This window comes from Chelonia mydas, chromosome 9, assembly GCF_015237465.2.
Source record: "Chelonia mydas isolate rCheMyd1 chromosome 9, rCheMyd1.pri.v2, whole genome shotgun sequence".
Classification (NCBI taxonomy): domain Eukaryota; kingdom Metazoa; phylum Chordata; order Testudines; family Cheloniidae; genus Chelonia; species Chelonia mydas.
Window position 1 is genome coordinate 52,682,873 of NC_057855.1, and position 19,876 is coordinate 52,702,748.

The 19,876-nt window shown below is 50.8% G+C and overlaps 1 protein-coding gene across 4 annotated transcripts in view; it reads left to right on the top strand.

Moving 5' to 3' along the window:
* The window catches only part of RYK (receptor like tyrosine kinase), a 152,691-nt gene that overhangs the window by 76,789 nt on the left and 56,026 nt on the right, over positions 1 to 19,876 (top strand). For all 4 annotated transcript variants that reach the window (XM_037909812.2, XM_037909811.2, XM_037909810.2 and 1 more), the window contains exon 9: positions 17,013 to 17,099. In XM_037909812.2, coding sequence (XP_037765740.1) covers positions 17,013 to 17,099 — 87 coding nt within the window. The remainder of the gene's footprint in view (positions 1 to 17,012; positions 17,100 to 19,876) is intronic.

The window sequence follows — 19,876 nt, forward strand, 5'->3', positions numbered from 1 at the left end:
CTCGCAATGCCTTATGGGACCAAAACATTGCGCGGGTGGTTATGGGAACATGGTGTTCTTTTTCGAGTGCTGCTCATATTGATTCCAATTTAGGTGTGCGCCCGCTGCGTGCACGGCCGTCGGAGAACTTTTACCCTAGCAACACCTGGTGGGTTGGCTGTGGAGCCCTCTGGAGTGGCACCTTCATGGCTCTCGATATATACCCCAGCCGACCCAGCCCTCAGTTCCTTCTTACTGCCCATGACTGTCGTTGGAACTGTGGAGTTCTGCTTCACTGGTCTCCGCTCTCGCTAGCACTTGCAGTTTCTAGTTTATAATAGTTCATAGTTGATAGTTTATAGTAGTTCATGGTTATAGTTGTAGTTAGAGTTAGTGGGTTGGAGGGTTTCCCTTCCTTCCTGATTTTCTGTTGGGCTCATGCCCAAAGCTCCAGGATTCAAGCCCTGCGGTTCCTGCTCTAAGTCCATGCCAACGGGCGACCCCCATGACTCTTGTCTAAAGTGTCTGGGGAAGTCTCATCTAGCAGACAAGTGCAGGATCTGCAAGGGTTTTCGTCCCCGGACCAAGAAGGAGCAGGACTTTCGTCTCAAACAGCTCCTTATGGAGGCGGCTCTTAGCCGTCAACCTCCTGCGGCACGCCAAGATCTGCAGTAGGAGCTGCACCGCGGTTGGACTCTGACTGAGACCCACGGCACCGACGCTCTCCGGCACCGCAGCCGACATCATCGGCCTGGCACTGCTCCCACTCCCCTGCCTGGAAGTGGCACCGAAAGCTGGAAAAGGCTGGCCCACCTCCACAGAGGCCAGCCCCCTTGGAACCGCCTCTGGAGGTGCGTCCCACAGGGGAGCACCTAGGGACACAGTCTACAGCCTCGGCACCGTTGACTCCGGCCCCGGGAGGAGAGCTGTTGAGTCCGGTGCCCCTGGACTCCCCGGTACACAGCGTGGTCGAGGTCCAGTTGCTGTCCACCCCGGATACCTTTGCGGTTGCGAGGGACTTTATTGCCATGACGGCATCGGCATCCCCTCAGCCTCATGCCAAGGCACCGGTACCTGCATGTGCAGCACCGTCCCGAGGCAAGCTGGCCCTGATCTACCTGTTAGCACCGTCGGTCAGGCCACAGCTCCGGTCTCGTTCTCGGTACCATTCCTGCTGCCAACACCGCTCGCAGTCCCAGCGCTGGTCCCGGTCGCGGCACCGCTCAAGGAGCAGATCCTGGACCTGATGCTCATCATCTAGACCCTGGTCCAGATCCAGGCACCGTTCCAGGTCCCGGTACCGCTCCCCAGTGTCATGGCACCGTTCACCATCACCCTGTCGGCGTGACCCGGGGAAGATCCACTTGGCACCACTGTGGCCTTCCTGTTCCGTTTCCCATTCTTCGGGATCGGAGGCAGCGTCGCGCTTCTCAGACCGCCACCAGGTGGACCATAGCTGCCTGGAGTCGGGATTGGGCATTGGCAGGCGCAGGAGCAGTGTCCCGCTCAAGGACCCACCCAATGGCCATTCTGGACACCCTGGGCATACCAGCAGGCCCAGGGTGCTCTGTCTGGGACTTCTCGCTCAGCCCTGTCAGAGCAATGAGTGCCAGAGGCTGCCGCCACTCGGCCCACCCGGGAAGCATGGAGACGGTGGTGGCTCCTCTTCCGGCTACAGGACCTCCTCCAACACCAGTTCCTGCTCCGGGCCCTGAGGTCACTGGCACAGGACAGCTGAGCCCAGTTCCGCAAGAGGCCTTAGATGACCCGCTCCCCCCTGTGGCCTCCTCCTCCTCACCCAACGAGGAGGTGGCAGGCACTGCAGTATTGGGTCCCCTTCCCACAGACCTCCGTGCCCACCAGGACCTCCTGCGCAGGGTGGTCCACAATATGAACTTGCAAGCGGAGGAGGTGGTAGAGGTGGAGGACCCGGTGGTGGATATTCTGTCAGCAGAAGCTCCGTCAAGGGTAGCCCTGCCCCTTATTTGGACTGTCCAATCTACCACAAGAACAATCTGGCAAACACCTGCATCCATCCCACCGACTGCTCAGGGAGTGGAGCGCAAATACTTTGTCTCCTCAAAGGGTTATGATTATTTGTTCACCCACCCACAGCCTTGTTCGCTAGTGGTAGCATCGGTAAATGAGAGAGAAGGGAATGGCCAGCAGGCCCCAGCTCCCAAATCAAAGGGCGCCAAGCGCCGTGATCTGTTTGGGCGCAAAGTTTATTTCTCGGGGGATCTTCAGCTCAGGATCGCTAATCAGGAGGCGCTCCTGAGCCACTACACATTTAACTCTTGGAACTCCATGCTGAAATTTAAGGAGTTAGTACCTCCTGAGTTCAGAGAGGAGTTTGGGGCCTTGGTTGATGAGGGCAAAGCAGTGGCACAGACCTCATTGCAGGCCTCGCTAGACGCTACAGATTCTGCTGCACGTACTTTGTCCTCGGGGATAACAGTGAGGCGTATCTCCTGGCTGCAAGCCTCCAACCTGCCACCAGAGCTTCAACAAACACTGCAGGACTTCCCCTTTGATGGAGAGGGCCTGTTTTCAGACCAGACTAATTCCAGGCTACAAAGCACTAAGGACTCAAAGGCAATAATGAAGTCCCTGGGGATGCACACACCAGCTATCCAGCGGAAACCCTTCAAACCCCAGCAGCCACAACAATGCTCCTATCCTCCTCCTCAACCGAGGCAGGATTTTTATAGGAGACGGGGGTGTAATGGCAGGAGGAAGCCCTCCAACCCCCAGTCTGAGCAAGGCCAGGGACTGTCCAAGCCTTCATCGGGCTCAAAACAGGCCTTTTGAAGGGACGCTTGAGGACGATGTACCAGACCTCATTCAGGATCTTACCCCATCCTTCTTGAATCGTTTATCCCGCTTCCACCTTGCCTGATCCCACATAACTATGGACTGCTGGGTCCTCTGCATGGTGGAAGTGGGATACTCTCTCCAATTTTCTTCCTCCCACCCCCCTTCCCCGTCCCTCTTCAGGGACCCTTCTCACGAGCAACTCCTTATTCAGGAGGTTCAGATGCTCCTTGCAATGGGGGCGATCAAGGAGGTTCTGAGGGAGCTAAGGGGCAAGGGGTTTTACTCCCGTTATTTCCTAATCCCCAGGGCAAAGTGAGGGCTTCAGCCCATTCTGAACCTGTGCGGTCTCAGGTTCATGGTAAAGTTGAAATTCCACATGGTCTCCTTGGGCACCATCATACCTTTCCTGGAGACTGGTATGCTGCCCTCGACATGAAGGACACACATTTCCACATAACAATTCATCCGGCGCACAGACACTTCCTCCACTTTGTGGTCAGCTGTGAACATTATCAGTTCACGGCCCTGCCCTTCAGTCTTTCCATGGCCCCCCGAGTGTTTACCAAATGTATGGTGGGTTGTGGCGGCCTTCCTTCATCAGTGGCGGGTGCAGGTATACCCTTACCTCGACGACTGGCTTATCCGGAGACGCACCAAAGAACAGGTGCAGTCCCACCTCCGCTTGGTCGTGGACACGTTTCTTCGGTTAGGCCTTGTCATAAATATAAAGGGAAGGGTAAACGCCTTTAAATCCCTCTTCCAGAGGAAAAAACCCTTTCACCTGTAAAGGGTTAAGAAGCTAAGACAACCTCGCTGGCACCTGACCGAAATGACCAATGAGGAGACAAGATACTTTCAAAACTGGGGGGGGGACAAAGGGTTCTCTGTGTCTGTGTGTTGGTTTTTGCCGGGACCAGAGCAGGAATGCAGATCAGAACTCCTGTAAAGAGTCAGTAAGCAATCTAGTTAGATATGTGTTAGATTCTGTTTTGTTTAAATGGCTGATAAAATAAGTTGTGCTGAATGGAATGTATATTCCTGTTTTTGTGTCTTTTTGTAACTTAAGGTTTTGCCTAGAGAGATTCTCTATGCTTTGAATCTGATTACCCTCTTCCAGATCTGATTACTCAGGATCATGGTTGTCTCTGCGATCCCGACGTACGATCTCTCCACCTTACGGCATGGATGCTGTGTGGCTGAACCCTGCAGAACTTTGCTGTTCAGAATCTGTGCAACAAGTACTGATGGGCAGCAGGAAGCCCTCCAGTAGGACCACAAATACAGCTAAGTGGAAGCGGTTCTCATGCTGGTGCACTCAGCACAACACGACCCTCTCCAGGTGTCCGTGCCCCTCGTTTTGGAATATCTGCTGGGCCTAAAACAGCAGGGCCTGGCGGCATCCTCCGTCAGAGTTCACCTTGCGGCCATCTTGGCCTTTCACCCGGGTGTGAATGGCTGCTCTGTCTTTGCCAATCCCATGGTTGGCAGGTTCTTTAAGGGCCTGGACCTTCTCTACCCACAAGTTTGACAACCAGTCCCCACATGGGACCTTAATCTGCTCCTCCCAGACTCACAGGGCCCCCATTCGAGCTGCTGGCCACTTGCTCTCTCCTCTACCTCTCCTGGAAAACAGCTTTCCTTGTCTCTATCATGTCAGCGTGGTGTGTCTCCAAGCTCAGAGCCCTTACCTCTGAACCACCCTACATTATCTTTCATAAAGATAAAGTGCAGCTTCGGCCTCATCCGGCCTTTCTTCTGAAGGTTGTATCAGCCTTCCATCTTAGCCAGGACAGATTTCTTCCAGTTTTTTATCCAAAACCGCACACCGGTCGCCAGGAACAATGGCTGCACTCCCTCGATGTCTGTAGGGCCCTTGCTTTCTACATTGAGCGTACGAAACCGTTCAGGAAGACGACCCCGCTCTTCATTGCGGTAGTGGACCAGATGAAAGGCCTCCTGGTTTCATCTCAGTGGATCTCCTCGTACATCAAGTCCTGTATCTATGCCTGCTATGATCTGGCCGGTGTATCAACCCCGCCCCTCACTGCTCACTCCATAAGGGCCCAGGCCTCATCAGCGGCTTTTCTGGACCAGGTGCCGATCCAGGAGATCTGTAGAGCTGCAACTTGGTCCTTGGTACACACTTTCGCTTGGCACTATGCCATCGTCCTGCACGCCAGAGACAACGCAGCATTTGGTAGAGCGGTCCTACAATTAGCGTTTCTTCACTCCGACCCCACCGCCTAGGTAAGGCTTGGGAGTCACCTAAATTGGAATCGATATGAGCAAGCACTCAAAGAAGAAAAAATGGTTACTCACCTTTGTAACTATTGTTCTTCGAGATGTGTTGCTCATATCCATTCCAAACCTGCCCCCCTTCCTGTTTGTTGGAGTAGCCGGCAAGAAGGAACTGAGGGGGCACAGGGTCTGCTGGTGTATATATCGAGAGCCATGAAGGCGCCACTTCAGGGGGCTCCACAGCCAACCCACCAGGTGTTGCTAGGGTAAAAATTCTCCGACGGCCATGCATACAGCATGCACACATCTAAATTGAGCAACACATCTCAAAGAACAAACGTTACAAAGGTGAGTAACCATTTTTTAGCCTCCCATGATGCACTTACCTTCCTCCCTGAAATCAGCGGCAAAGAAACCAAGCCTTTTTTGCACCTTGTTTTGTAAACCTGGGTTACCTGCACAGACGCCATAGTGTGGTAAGCATGGACCCCGCTCAGCTGTACACTGTTGTTGTGTGCATTACAAACACCTCGTACCTTATCCTGCAGTATTTACTCATCTGAAGGAGGAGCCGCCGCGTGGAACAGTGTGATACCACGCAAGCAGCCCTGCTGGAAGCCATGGAGTGGAGCAATTTGCAGTTGCTGGTGACAGTCACAACACGGCGGCGCGCTGCTTCTGGGCCCAGGAAACAAGCAGTGACTGGTGGAACCACATCATTGTATGATGAGCCGTGGCTGCAGAACTTCTGAATGTGTACGGCCACTTTCATGGAACTATGTGAAGAGCTTTCCCCAGCCCTGAAGTGCAGCAGTACTAAAATGAGAGCTGCTCTGACAGTTGAGAAGTGAGTGACGATAGCTCTGTGGAAGCTTGAACACCAGACTGCTACCAGTCAGTGGGGAATCAATTTGGAGAGGGTAAATCTACCTTGGGGCTTCAACCATAGGCTGAGCAAGCACAGAATGGGGGTGGAATGTGCCTTTGGGCATTTAAAAGGCTGTTGACATTGTTTGCTTACTAGGTTAGACCTCAGTGAAGGCAATATCTCCATTATTGTTGTTCCTGCTGTGTGCTCCATAATATCTGTGAAACAAAGGGAGAAAAGTGTCTGGCGAGGTGGGGGGTTGAAGTAGATCGCCTGGCAGCCAATTTTGAGCAGTTAGACACCAGGGCAATAAGAAGAGCACATTAAGGGGCTCTGCGTCTCTCAGGCTTTGAAAACCAGTTTCAGCAATGACCCTCAGTAATGTGACACTTGTGTGTGGTTCCTTACCAACCTGTCCCCTTCATTGCATTTTCTCCCCTGTAAACCCAACCCCCACTAACCACAGTCTGCTGAACGAATAAAGAGCCCTTTCTCCTCAATCTATTATTTTTTATGCTCACAAACACGCAGAGACAGCAAAGAAAAGTAAATTAACCTGGGGAGGGAGGGGAAAGGAGGACAGCTTGCTTACAATTGCACTGCAGTAACAATCAAAAGTGTGGGATTGGGTGCCTTCTGGTCCTTGTACCCTCCCCTGGAACTGAGTGCAAGGGATACCAAACCTCCCCCTGCCTCATAGGACAGCTGGGAGAGGAGGATGTGGAACTTGGCGACGATGGCAGCAGGTTCAGCATAGGCTGCAGAGGGACTCTAGCATCCAGCTGCCTTTCTTAAACCTCAGCCAGATGCCTCAACATGTTTGATTGCTCCTTCATAATCCACAGCATCTCATCCTGTGTGGCACGCTCTTTTTCCCTGCATGCTGTCCTGTCCTCCCTATCCTTGTGCAGGTTGTCAGACGGTGTAATCCTCCGTGCACTGAGCTCCGTCTTGTCCCTCTTGGAGTTACACATTAACTCATTGAACATGTCTTCCCGAGTCGTCTTTTTCCACCTTCTAATCTGGGAAAGTCTCTGTCCTGGTGTGCGAGATGCGCTGACGAACAAGGTTTCAGCTGCAAGGAATGCAAAGTACAAGGATAGCATTGACAGTGCATACATTGTTTCTGGTGCAAGGTTAATTCTTTTTATAAACGAAACACCCCCTCCATGCACTTTCCTGCAAGCCACAACATAATCACAACTGCTGGCTATTGCAAGAGTCAGTTTGCTGCTACGGCTTTGGTGAGTAAGGCCACGAGGCATGGGCGAGAGGTCTTGTGCTGCAGCTTTTGCGAAGACATCCTTGTGATCAGTGGTTCCAACTTCAGAAAAGCCCCCTTTCCTCTAGCAACCTGGATGGTGCTTGAGGACAGGCACCAGTAATAAGTTCCCCCAAATAGTCTGATTTTTACAAAAGCTGCACTTGGTTGGGGAGGAAGGAAGACAAACAGGAAGCCGCCCTTTAAATGCTGGTTGCAATATACAGTGATCCCTTCCAACCACACCAACGGCATGCTGGGGAAAGCGTGGTTTTGTGACCCAGATTTCACCAAACAGGCCGATTACTTGTTGAATTGTGTGCAGTTTAAGAGCTAGCATTTAAAACTTCCCCCGTTTTCCAATGTAATATCACTCTCCTGAGGGTAACAGAGGCAGAAAGGGAGCAGATGCTGCATGTGTCTGAGTACAGACCTGGTCCTTGTGCTGCAATGATGCCAGAAGAGTTAATACTGGAGTGGTGTGGGAAAGTGTCTTACCATTGTGGACAAAATAAAGCAGCCCTTTCCGGAAACCTTACTCTGCAAACTTTTGCTGAACACAATGAAAGCTTCCTAGAGATCTCCATGGAGGATTCCAGGGTCATCCCCGTGCGCATAAACAGTCTTTTTCTGAGAGCACCCTCTGCGTAGCTGCAGTGGCTACTAATAACCACTACATCTACTACTTTGTTCAGATTAAACATTAAAAATAATAGCATGTAACCCCTACAGTTTGATTGGAAATGTGTACTCTCCAGACGTGCCTTCTCTGGCATCACGCTCTGCCGACAGTTGGTCCTGTGTGGGGATGGGCTCCAGGATGAAAAACAGTTCTTGGCTGTCTGGGAGAATGGATCCTCCGCTTTTCTGCCTCGCATTCTTCTCCTCCTCCTTTCCCTCATCAACAATGTCCTCCTCGTTGTTGCTCGAGGTAACCCGGGGCTCCTAGGAGGTATCCACAGAGCATTTTGGGGTAGTGGTGGGGTTACCACTGGGAATCGCATGCAGCTCCTCATAGAAGGCGCATGTCTGTGGTGCAGAACCAGAACGACTGTTCACCTCCCTTGTCTTCTGGTACGCTTGCCAAAGCACTCTTATTTTCACATGGCACTGCTCCATGTCCCTGGTGTAGCCCTTCTCCCCTGTGCTCCGTGCGATTTTGGCACAAATGTCAGAGTTTTTTCTGCTGGATTGGAGCTCTGCCTGCACCGACTCCTCTTCTTCGAGTGATTGCTCATGTGCATTCCACAGTAGGTATGTGTGCTCGCCTCATACACCGGTGCCGGAAGTTTTCCCCCTAGCATTACCCATAGGGGAGCGCGTCAAGCGACCCCTGGAGTGACGCCACTATGGCACAGTATAAGGGGTGCTGTGCGCTTCCCCCCACCCTCAGTTCGTTTGTGCCGCCAGTGAAGATGTGTCGGTACTGCTCTGCTCCAGGTTTGCTATAGCTTCCCTCTTGAACTCTGCTAGTTCATAGTTGATAGTACCTGTAGTCAAAAGTAGTTTAGTTAGAGTTAGTTTAGTGTGCCCGGGTCGGGGCATGCCTCATGCCCCAGGCTTTAAATCGTGCGACACTTGCAAGGGGCTGATGCCTGAGAGTGATCCCGCAGCGAACTGTTTACGCTGTCTGGGGGAAACCCATCTCAGCAATCACTGCAAGATTTGCAGATCCTTTAAACCTCAGACCAAGAAGGAGCAGGACATTCGGCTCCGAGCCATTTTGATGGAGTCGGTCCTGACCCTGACACCGCTGCACCGCTCCGAGTCGGCACCGAGCACCGCGGCATCGGTGCTCAGCGACCCTTCGGTGCCTTCCACCAGCCGGCACCATTCCCCATCACTCCAAAAAGACAAAAAAGAGGTTTTCTTCAACAAGGCACCAGAGCAAAACAGGGGTAGAAACTAGACCTGCATTGGGCAGCTCTTGGTCCCCATCGGCCTCCCGGCTGCCGACTCAAGTTGAGTGGAGTAGCCCGGCCCACTCCGAGCGAACCTCGGAGTGATGTGATTGGCGGATGTGATTGCAGAGCCATTGGCCATTATCTTTGAAAACTCATGGCGATCGGGGGAACTCCCGGAAGGCTGGAAAAAGGCTAATGTAGTGCCAATCTTTAAAAAAGGGAAGAAGGAGGATCCTGGGAACTACAGGCCGGTCAGCCTCACCTCGGTCCCCGGAAAAATCATGGAGCATGTCCTCAAGGAATCAATTCTGAAGCATTTAGAGGAGAGGAAAGTGATCAGGAACAGTCAGCATGGATTCACCAAGGGCAAGTCATGCCTGACTAATCTAATTGCCTTCTACGATGAGATAACTGGTTCTGTGGATGAAGGGAAAGCAGTGGACGTGTTATTCCTCAACTTTAGCAAAGCTTTTGACACGGTCTCCCACAGTATTCTTGTCAGCAAGTTAAAGAAGTATGGGCTGGATGGATGCACTACAAGGTGGGTAAAAAGTTGGCTAGATTGTCGGGCTCAATGGGTAGTGATCAATGGCTCCATGTCTAGTTGGCAGCCGGTATCTAGCGGAGAGCCCCAAGGGTCAGTCCTGGGGCTGGTTTTGTTCCATATCTTCATTAATGATCTGGAGGATGGTGTGGATTGCATCCTCAGCAAGTCTGCAGATGACACTAAACTGAGAGGAGTGGTAGATACGCTGGAGGGTAGGGTTAGGATACAGAGGGACCTAGACAAATTGGAGGATTGGTCCAAAAGAAATCTGATGAGGTTCAACAAGGACAAGTGCAGAGTCCTGCACCGCTACAGACTAGGGACCGAATGGCTAGGCAGCAGTTCTGCAGAGAAGGACCTAGGGGTTACAGTGGACGAGAAGCTGGATATGAGTCAACAGTGTGCCCTTGTTGCCAAGAAGGCCAATGGCATTTTGGGGTGTATAAGTAGGGGCATTGCCAGCAGGTCGAGGGACGTGATTGTTCCCCTCTATTCGACACTGGTGAGGCCTCATCTGGAGTACTGTGTCCAGTTTTGGGCCCCACACTACAAGAAGGATGTGGAGAAATTGGAGAGAGTCCAGCGAAGGACAACAAAAATGATTAGGGGTCTGGAACACATGACTTATGAGGAGAGGCTGAGGGAACTGGGATTGTTTAGTCTACGGAAGAGAAGAATAAGGGGGGATTTGATAGCTGCTTTTAACTACCTGAAAGGTGGATCCAAAGAGGATGGATCTAGACTGTTCTCAGTGATAGCAGATGACAGGACAAGGAGTAATGGTCTCAAGTTGCAGTGGGGAGGTTTAGGTTGGATATTAGGAAAAACTTTTTCACTAGGAGGGTGGTGAAACATTGGAATGCGTTACCTAGGGAGCAGAGTAACAGCCGTGAGTACTCCTTTTCTTGTTACCTAGGGAGGTGGTGGAATCCCCTTCCTTAGAAGTTTTTAAGGTCAGGCTTGACAAAGCCCTGGCTGGGATGATTTAGTTGGGATTGGTCCTGCTCTGGGCAGGGGGTTGGACTAGATGGCCTCCAGAGGTCCCTTCCAACTCTGTTATTCTGTGATTCTATGAACCTCCAAGGGACGTTCGCGTGCCCTCCACGCCACATTCCGGGCCTTGCAGGCGGCCCAAAACATTATGTCTCTGCCAGTATTGGAGGCACTGCTACTATTGGCTCTCCCCGGTCCAGAGGAAAGCCACCTGCAGTCGCCACCTGGACGGTACCGTTCACGGTCTAGGGAAGGTTCCTGACGCCGTTCACCGCTCAGTGGCTGCCCCATGCGCAGTCTGTGCAGGTCCCTGTTGACCCCCACTGGGTTGTCTGGCTGGGTACCAGCGGGCAGGAGTTCCAGGCACCGCTGCGCCTCGAGGGAACGTAGACCTCGCAAGGAGAGCGTGCCCCTTCAAGATCAGGACAGACGGCACCAGAGCTTCTTGTCTCTGAGGACTACAATAGCCATTCGTGGTATGGGCGTCGCTCCCTTTCTTGGTCTTTGTCTGGCCACGGCACCACTTCCGCAGCCCTAGGCATCAATCACCGGCACCTCGCCATCACAGATCTGCCTGTTGGAGCCAGTCACGGAGCAGGTGCTACCGGCAGTACTCCCGCTCCTCCACACCAGGATCATGGTCTCGCAGTTGGCATCGCTCCCGACATCGCCGCTCTTCCCAGGCCTGGGATAGCGGTAGATCGTATGCCAGCCCGGGTTCCCTTGTAGTCGTCAGTCGATGGGCCAGGCTAGTCAGGCTAAGCAGCCTGTTCCACCGGTGGCACCGGGCTCCTTGACTGGCACCATGGTACCAGTGGGCCCCATGGCCCCCGACGCAGCCCCTGGTTGTGGCTCACTCGGTGGCGGGAGCCTCGGAGAGACTGTCAGTCTCCTTTTCTCAACCCCCCAGAAAGGAGTCGGTGGAGCATTCATCCCTGGCCCCGCGTCCAGAAGGGGATGGGGTGGTGTGATCTGTGGCACCGGTGGGGTTGCAGAGTACCATACCCCCATCCTCCTCCTCCCTTGACAAGGTGATCACGGCCCCTCTTCCGCCTGTCCTGCAGGAGGGCTCTAAAGCCCACCCAGAGTTGTTGAAAAGGGTGGCATCAGCCTCAACCTTCAAGCTGAGGAGGTGGAGGAACCCTCAGACTCCCTCTTCAACGTCCTCTCTGCTTCAGCACTGGCCAGGGTGGCCCTTCCACCCCATGAAGGGGTGGCAAACCCTGGCTTCCTTGCCCCCCATCTCTAAGAGGACAGAACAGAAGTACTTGTTGCCCGCTAAGGGGCATGAATCCCTGTATATCCACACTGCCCCCTAGTGGTCTAGTCGGTCAACCATCGGGAGAGACAAGGCCAACCAGCCCTTACCCCTAAGAATAAGGACTCAAAGAGACTAGATCTATTCAGTAGAAAGGTGTAGTCATACTCGAGTTTCCAACTCAGGGTGGCGAACCACCAAGCCCTGCTGGGCAGATACGAGTTCAGTTTGTGGAGTCTGCCAACATTTGAGGACTCCCTCCAAGAGTGTGACAAAAAAGAGTTCAAGACTCTGGTGGAGGAGGGTACGGCTGCCGCCAGGGCAGCCCTTCCGGCTGCCTCGGATGCTGCAGATATGGCTGCACGGGCTATGGTCTCCGCAGTGTTCATGAGGAGGGCGTCATGTCTCCTGCTGTCTGGGTTGAACAGTGAGGCACAGAACTCTTTACAGAACCTTCTGTTCTATGGCAAGGCCCTGTTTGCGGAACAGACGGACATGAAATTGCATGTCCTGAAAGATTCCTGCACAACACTAAAGACCCTTGGCCTCTGGGTCCTGGTCCCGGCCAGGACCAAGTTTAAACTGCTGCAGGCTCCTGCCCAGGCCACCCACTCTATATATGAGACCCCTTATAAAAAATCAAAGGATTATAAAAAGTGCTCGCAGCGGCAATCCCGGTCTGCACCCCAACCTGGGCCCTCCAAGGGTAAACAGGTGGGGAAGTGTCAGTTTTGATGGGACGCCCCGGGGTGACTTACAGTTCATACGAGAAATCCATCTGCAATAAAACTCCCCTTCTCCAACTGGTTGTGTGCTTTTCTCCCAGAGTGGTCGCGGCTGACCTCGGACCGATGGGTCGTCAACACCGTTTTCCGAGGCTACACCCTCCAGTTTACCTCTCCTCCCCCACCCCCCGCAACCTACCCACCCTCCATATCCGTCCCTCCTCAGGGACCTGTGTCATGAGACCCTGCTCAAGCAGGTGGTGAGGCAGCTCCTTGGCATGGGAGTGGTGGAGGTGGTGCCAGCGGAGTTCAGACGCAAGGGGTTCTACTCCCCCTATTTCCGTATGCCAAAGGCCAAAGCGGGGCTCAGGCCCATCTTGGACCTGCGAGGCCTGAACCAGTACATGGTAAAGCTCAAGTTTTGCATGGTCTCTCTGGCCTCCATCATCCCCTCCCTGGATCCCAGGGACTGGTACGCCAACCTCGATCTGCAGGACGTGTACTTCCACATTCATATATTCGAGGGACACAGGCGTTTCCTCCGTTTTGTGGTTGGGCAGGAGCACTACCAATTTACTGTCCTCCCGTTTGACCTATCCACTGCCGCCAGGGTATTCACAAAATGTATGTCTGTGGTGGCGGCCTACCTCAGACATCGAGGGGTCCAGAAGTTCCCCTGTCTCGATGACTGGCTGGTTAAGGGCAGCTCCAGGTCTTAGGTGCAAGATCACGTATCACTCCTCCTGTCCAGATGCGCCACTCCGGGCCTGTTGGTAAATGACACCAAGTCCATATTAGTCCCAGTGCAGCGCATAGAGTTCATTGGGGCAATTCTGGATGTGGCCAGGGCCTCCCACCCACCGGACAGATTCGAGACCCTAAGGGAGCTCATCGGCACAATCACGAAGTTCCCCGTGACACAGCCAGAGTGTGCCTCCAACTCCTGAGTCATACGTTGGCATCACGTACGTGGTTCGTCACGCCAGACTCAGGATACAGCTCCTCCAGCTCTGGTTGGCCTCAGTATTCTCCCAGTCCAGAGAAAGGATGGACAAAGTCCTCATTTTGCACGCACCGGTGATCTCCTCTCTGCAATGCTGGTCCTCCCCAGGGAATACGTTCCACAGGGTCCCATTCAGGGGGCGGTCCCCATCCGTTGAGCTGGTGTCCGATGTGTCAGACCTGGGGTGGGGAGCCCATGTGAGGAACATTCAGACCCAAGGTCTGTGGTCCGCGCAGGAATGTGCCCTACATATAAAGGTTAAGGAGCTCAGGGCGGTCTGTCTGGCATGCATGGCCTTCCACTCACACCTAGAGGGCAGAGTGGTCAGGGTTCTCACGAACAACCTGGCCTCAATGTTCTACATCAACAGGCATGGCGGGGACTGTTCCTCAGCCCTCTGCCAGGAAGCCCTCAGGCTGTGGGACTCCTGTATAGCCCACGGTACTTACTTGGAAGCCCACCACTTACTGGGCTCCCGGAATTCTCGAGCGGTTTGCCTGAGCTGAGACTTCTTCTCTCCGCACGAGTGATCACTACACCCAGAGGTGGTTCACAGGATTTTCCAAATGTGGGGCACTCCCCAGGTGGACCTATTTGTGACACAGCAGAACCGCTGGTGTGTCCGCTTCTGCTCCGGGGCGGTTTGGGCGTGGGCGCCATCTCCGATGCCTTCCGTCTGCCTTAGTTGGACGAGCCTTTCTATGCTTTTCTCCTGTTCCTGCTGATTGGTAAGGTCTTAGAAAAGACAAAAACGGACCGGGCTAGGGTCCTCCTGATTGCCCCAGCATGGCCCAGGCAGTATTGGTATGGGACTCTCACGAGCCCCTCGGTGGCTGCTGCCATCCCGTCCGGACCTGCTATCCCAGGACCAGGGCTGCCTCCTCCACCCCAGCTTAGCGGCACTCCACCTCATGGCATGGCTGCTCAATGGTTAAGATGGGAGGAGAGGACTTGCTCAGAAGGGGTTCAGCGTGTCCTCTTGGAAAGCAGGCAGCCCTCCACTCATCGGGCCTACCTGGTGAAGTGGTCTCAGTTTTCCCGGTAGGCAGCTGATCGGGGCGTTTTGCCTGTGGCTGCTCCAATTCAGCTCATGTTAGACTACCTCCTTCATCTGAGATCCCAAGGCCTAGCGTCCTCGTCCATCAAGGTGCACTTGGCGGCCATATCGGCCTTCCACCCACCAGTGCAGGATCACACGGTATTCTCCCATGTCATGACTGGCCAATCGCCTTTTCCTGTATGTTAGGCCCCCAGTCCCGCAGTGGGGCCTGAACTTGGTGCTGACCAGGTTGATGGGTCCCCCATTTGAACCGCTAGCTACATGCTTCTGGTCGCACCTCTCGTGGAAGGTGGCCTTCCTGGTAGCGATCACGTCTGCTAAATGGGTCTTGGAGCTCCGGGCCCTGACCTGTGAACCTCCGTACACAGTGTTCCATAAGGATAAGGTCCAGCTATGACCACATCCTTTGTTTCTCTCCAAGGGGGTCTCCGCCTACCATATGGGTCAGGACATTTTCCTGCGTGTGCTCTGTCCCAAATCTCATGTATCCAGTGAGGAGTGTCGCCTCCACATGCTGGATGTGAGGCGGGCTCTGGCGTTTTACTTGGAACGTTCAAAACCGTTCAGGAAGTCTTCGCCACTGTTCATTGCCTCAGCCGAGTGCATGAGAGGCCGGCCAATTTCCACTCAGTGGCTCTCCAACTGGATTATCTCGTGTATTTGTACCCATTATGACCTGGTGGGAGTCCCCCTGCCGCAGGCTGTGAGGGCGCACTTGACTAGGGCTGCCACATGGTCATCAGTTCACACGTTCACATCGCATTACGTGATCATCTCCCAAACCAGGGATGACGCTGGGTTCGGCAGGGTGGTACTCCATCCCAAGTGTCTGTGAACTCCTACCCATCTCCAACAGATATAGCTTGGAATCCCCTATTGTGGAATGCACATGAGCAATCACTCGAAGGAGAAAAGACAGTTACCGTTTCCGTAACTGGTGTTCTTTGAGATGTGTTGCTCATGTCCCTTCCACATCCTGCCCTCCTTTCCCTCTGTCGGAGTTGTCTGCAAGAAGGAACTGAGGGTGAGGGAAACGTGCAGCGCCCCTTATACCGCGCCATAGCGGCACCACTCCAGGGGTCGCTAGGGGCGCTCCCCTACGGGTACTGCTTGGGGAAAAACTTCTGGCACCGGTGCACATGGCGAGCACACACACCTATTGTGGAATGGACCTGAACAACACATCTCGAAGAACACCAGTTTTGGAAAAGGTAACTGTCTTTTCTCCCCACACAGTAATAAGATCCAGCACCTCTTGTGTACTCCATGCTGGACCACATTTGCGGGCTTGAGTCTTCGTGATCAGCTGTGCTGGCGAGCTCTCCACACTGATCAAACAGGAAATGAAAATTCAAAAGTTCCCAGGGCTTTAACAGGGGAGCGGCTGTTTCCTGTGTACCTCACTGCCGTGCAGTGGAGTTGAAAGTGCTCTCCAGAGCGGTCACAGCGGAGCACTGTGGGACACCTCCTGGAGGCCAATTCATTTAAATTATACAACGCAATGTCTACACTATCCCCATGTCGATCCATGGAAGTCGAATCAAATGCTACGCCTCTTGCGGAGGTGGAGTTCAGAATTCTACTTTACAGGCCACTTATGTTGGCGGAAGGAACTGGGAAGTGTAGACACATAAATTATTAAATCAACCTAATGCGTCTTATGTCGACCTAACTTTGTAGTGTAGACCAGGCCTAAATAGATGAGACAGACAAAGGGTAGGAAAAGGGATAACACAAGTAGAGTGAGCAATACAATGGTGACAAAAGTCCTGTTCTGTGAATTTTGTTTAAATCCTTTCAATGGGGTTATGTTAAGTGGAATTGGAGATTAGCTCGATATAAGACAAAGGAAGAGGGGGGGTGAGTGTTGGGGGGTATTGGAGCAAACAGTCAGCACAGGAGAGAATGTTCACAGTGCAAACTTCAGAAAGCAGTTTGCTGTGAGTATGTTGGTCCTTGCTTTAAATGCTGTCTGAAGCTGCTGTACTGTTTCGCTCTGTCTTGGTTGATCCCTACACTTTGTCTCAAAGGTTATATGACTTGGGGAGGAGGGGATGATGCCACAAAAGTCCTCGTGCCTCTCAAAGGGGTCATGGGGGTGTCTTCTACGCAATTCTGAGTCAGGTAGCTTATGGGGGCATGGATTGACAGTTTTGTTTTAATGAGGTATTCAAAGTCAGTCTTAAATATATTTCTGTCTTCCAAATCTCACTGCAAAAGCATCCAAACTTTCTTCTGCATCCTACAAGAACATAATTTAAAATAACCTATCACAGTGTGTTTAAATTAAAAGGTTTTTCTAATCTCATTGTTATATGTTAACTATACAATACAATAATTTTGTGTGGTCTTTCCCTAGGCACCTTTGGACGCATTTTCCATGGAATTTTAATAGAGGAAAAAGACCCCAGTAAAGAGAAACAAGTTTTTGTCAAAACAGTCAAAGGTAGGTTTTATTGTTGTGTTTCTCCCTCATGTTATTCAAGTAGACTGTGGCATGTTCATTGCATCAAATCTGCCTTTTGAAACGGTAAGTAAAATACACAGGTATATGTACACTCTTTTCCCAATGTTGATAATGCTGCAATCAGAAAAGGTCAGGAATAGAAATCTACTGCGCAAGAAAGATTGGATGTACCCTCCACCAGAGATGCCAGTTACTGCACCCTTAATCTCCTTGTTTTCCAGGGCTTTAGTCCTATGCTAGTTAGAAATGTCAGTTAAAGTTTTTGTTTTTCAGATGTTGATACTACAGAAAAATAATTGAAATATGAGCTCTTTAACCTGTTCTGTGCCCCCTCTATAAACTCAATTTTAGAAAGAATGGGTAATTACACACGCCGTAATCCTTAAAACATTTTGTTTATTAAGCAACATGAGTGCACAGGTGTCCGTATTAAACATAGAGGAAAAAAAGATGGCTGCTGCCCAAGATGCTTCCATCCTAAATTAGACAGTGGTTCAGATATACAAAGCATTAAATGGTCTGATTTTAAAATCATGCAAACTTGTTTAACCCATTTTCCCTTTTGTTTTAAGGTTAATAGGTTTTTGTAGAAGCGTACTTTTAAGGAGTCCTTAGATGTTGATGGATAGGCACACCAATGGAGCTGCACTATGGAGGTATGATTTCTAAAGCGCACAATGTATCACGCACCAGTTGGTCTACGTAGACCCTGCTGGTGCGGACTAAGAGTTCCTTAGTGCATTTTAACACAGTACCATTTCAAACAGTAATACATTAATACAAAACATTAAATTGCACTAGGGAACTCTTAATGTTCACCAGCAGCAAATCAGTTAGTGCACTTTAGAAATCACACACTGGCAGTGTCCATTGCTGCACCACGTAGATGTAACCTAACCGTATTCTAGGATGTCAGTATCTTAAACGAAAAAAACTCATCCAGACCTTCCCTCCACAACTCTTAGTTATCATTATTCGTTTTGATAACATACTCAGCACAATGAGACAAATTAAATATTAAATTGTAAAGGTTTGTGTGTTTGATCAAATTTTTGTGCCATTGTTACTTTAATTATGACATTCTTACATCGTTTTGATTGCGTTAACTGGTGTTTTTATAGTTTGTTGTTTTCCATTTTGCAAATTTGAGCTTCATTAGAACAGTGAAAAGGTTTCCTTTTCCATCTTGTCTTATATAGCAAATTAAACCTTTCCTGGACTAATTTTTGACTGATGGTCAGCAAGATTTTAAAGTTTAAGCAACCAGTTTTCCTGTAGCCTGTTACTGTATTTTTCACATTACTATTTGTAGAGGATGATTCTTTGTTTTAAAAAAAAAAAATGGAAAACTTCTGTAGCCAAACCTTCCAGGCTGGTCATTTCTTCCCTTTGAATATAAAAAAGGAATTAACAAGGTTGGTAGGTGCAGAACATAAATGGATTTTCATCAGGTCAGAGGATGATCTTTGTTTTTTCCAAACAAATGCTTCAGGACTTGTTTGAAAAAAGAAATCATCACCAGGCATCAATGTGCAGCTACAGTCAAAACTAACAATGTTAGGAACCATTAGGAAAAGGATAGATAATAAGACCGTAAATATCATAATGCCACTATATAAATTGATGGTATACCCATACCTTGAATACTTCATGCAGTTCTGGTCCCCCCCCATCTCAAAAATGATATATTAGAAATGGAAAAGGAATGGAGAAGGGCAGCAAAAAAGGGTATGGAACAGCTTCCATATGAGGACAGATTAAAAAGACAGGGACCATTTAGCTAGGAAAAGTGATGACAAAGGGGGGATATGTTAGAGGTCAATACAATCATGAATGGTTGAAGAAAGTGAATAAGGAAGTGATATTTACTCCTTCAAATAACACTAGAACCCCAAGCCACCCAATGAAATTAATAGGCAGGAAGTTTAAAATAAACAAAAGGAAGTACTTCACATAACGCATGGTCAAGCTGAGGAACTCATTGTCAGGGGATGTTGTGAAGGCCAAAAGTGTAACTGGGTTAAAAAAAGAACTAGATAAGTTCATGGAGGATAGGTCCATCAGTGGCTGTTTAGGGATGAAACCCTGTGCTCTGGGAGTCCCCATGCCTCACTGCCAGATGCTGGGACTGGATGACGGGATGGATCAGTTGATTGCAGCCCTGTTCTGTTAATTCCCTGTGAAGCATCTGGCCCAGGCCCCTGTCAGAAGACAAGATACTGAGCTAGATAGACCAATGGTCTGACCCAATATTGCCATTCTTATGTTCAGGCATGAGTAATCCAACAATAACAACCTAGTGTGTGCATGTGGTAGTGGAGGAAATATCTTGGTAGATAAACAGATTTCAAAATGAACATACGATCTGATGCAAAAGTAGAGACTGACAAGAGAACTTTTTTAAAAGGGGGCCTGCATGGATAAAAGTGAGTTATTTTAAAAAAACACCAATTAGATAAGAAATCTCACTTGCCCTATCACCAAAGGGCAGGGGAGGGGGGAGAATACCAGTGAAACTTTTTTTGAGAATCCCAAGGCAGATCTGATTGAGAGGGATGCTGTTCCAATCCCTAGCCACTTTGCCCCTTCATGAAATAGGCCTAGATGTGGTGAGCCAGGAGAAGAATTGAATGGATCAATGCTAAACATAATACCTTTTCAGAGGTTGACTGGTGCTTTCCTGTCCCAAAGGTAGGCTTGGACCCCTCCCCATATAACCTATGACCTATTGAGTCATGAATGTGACAAGTTAATTG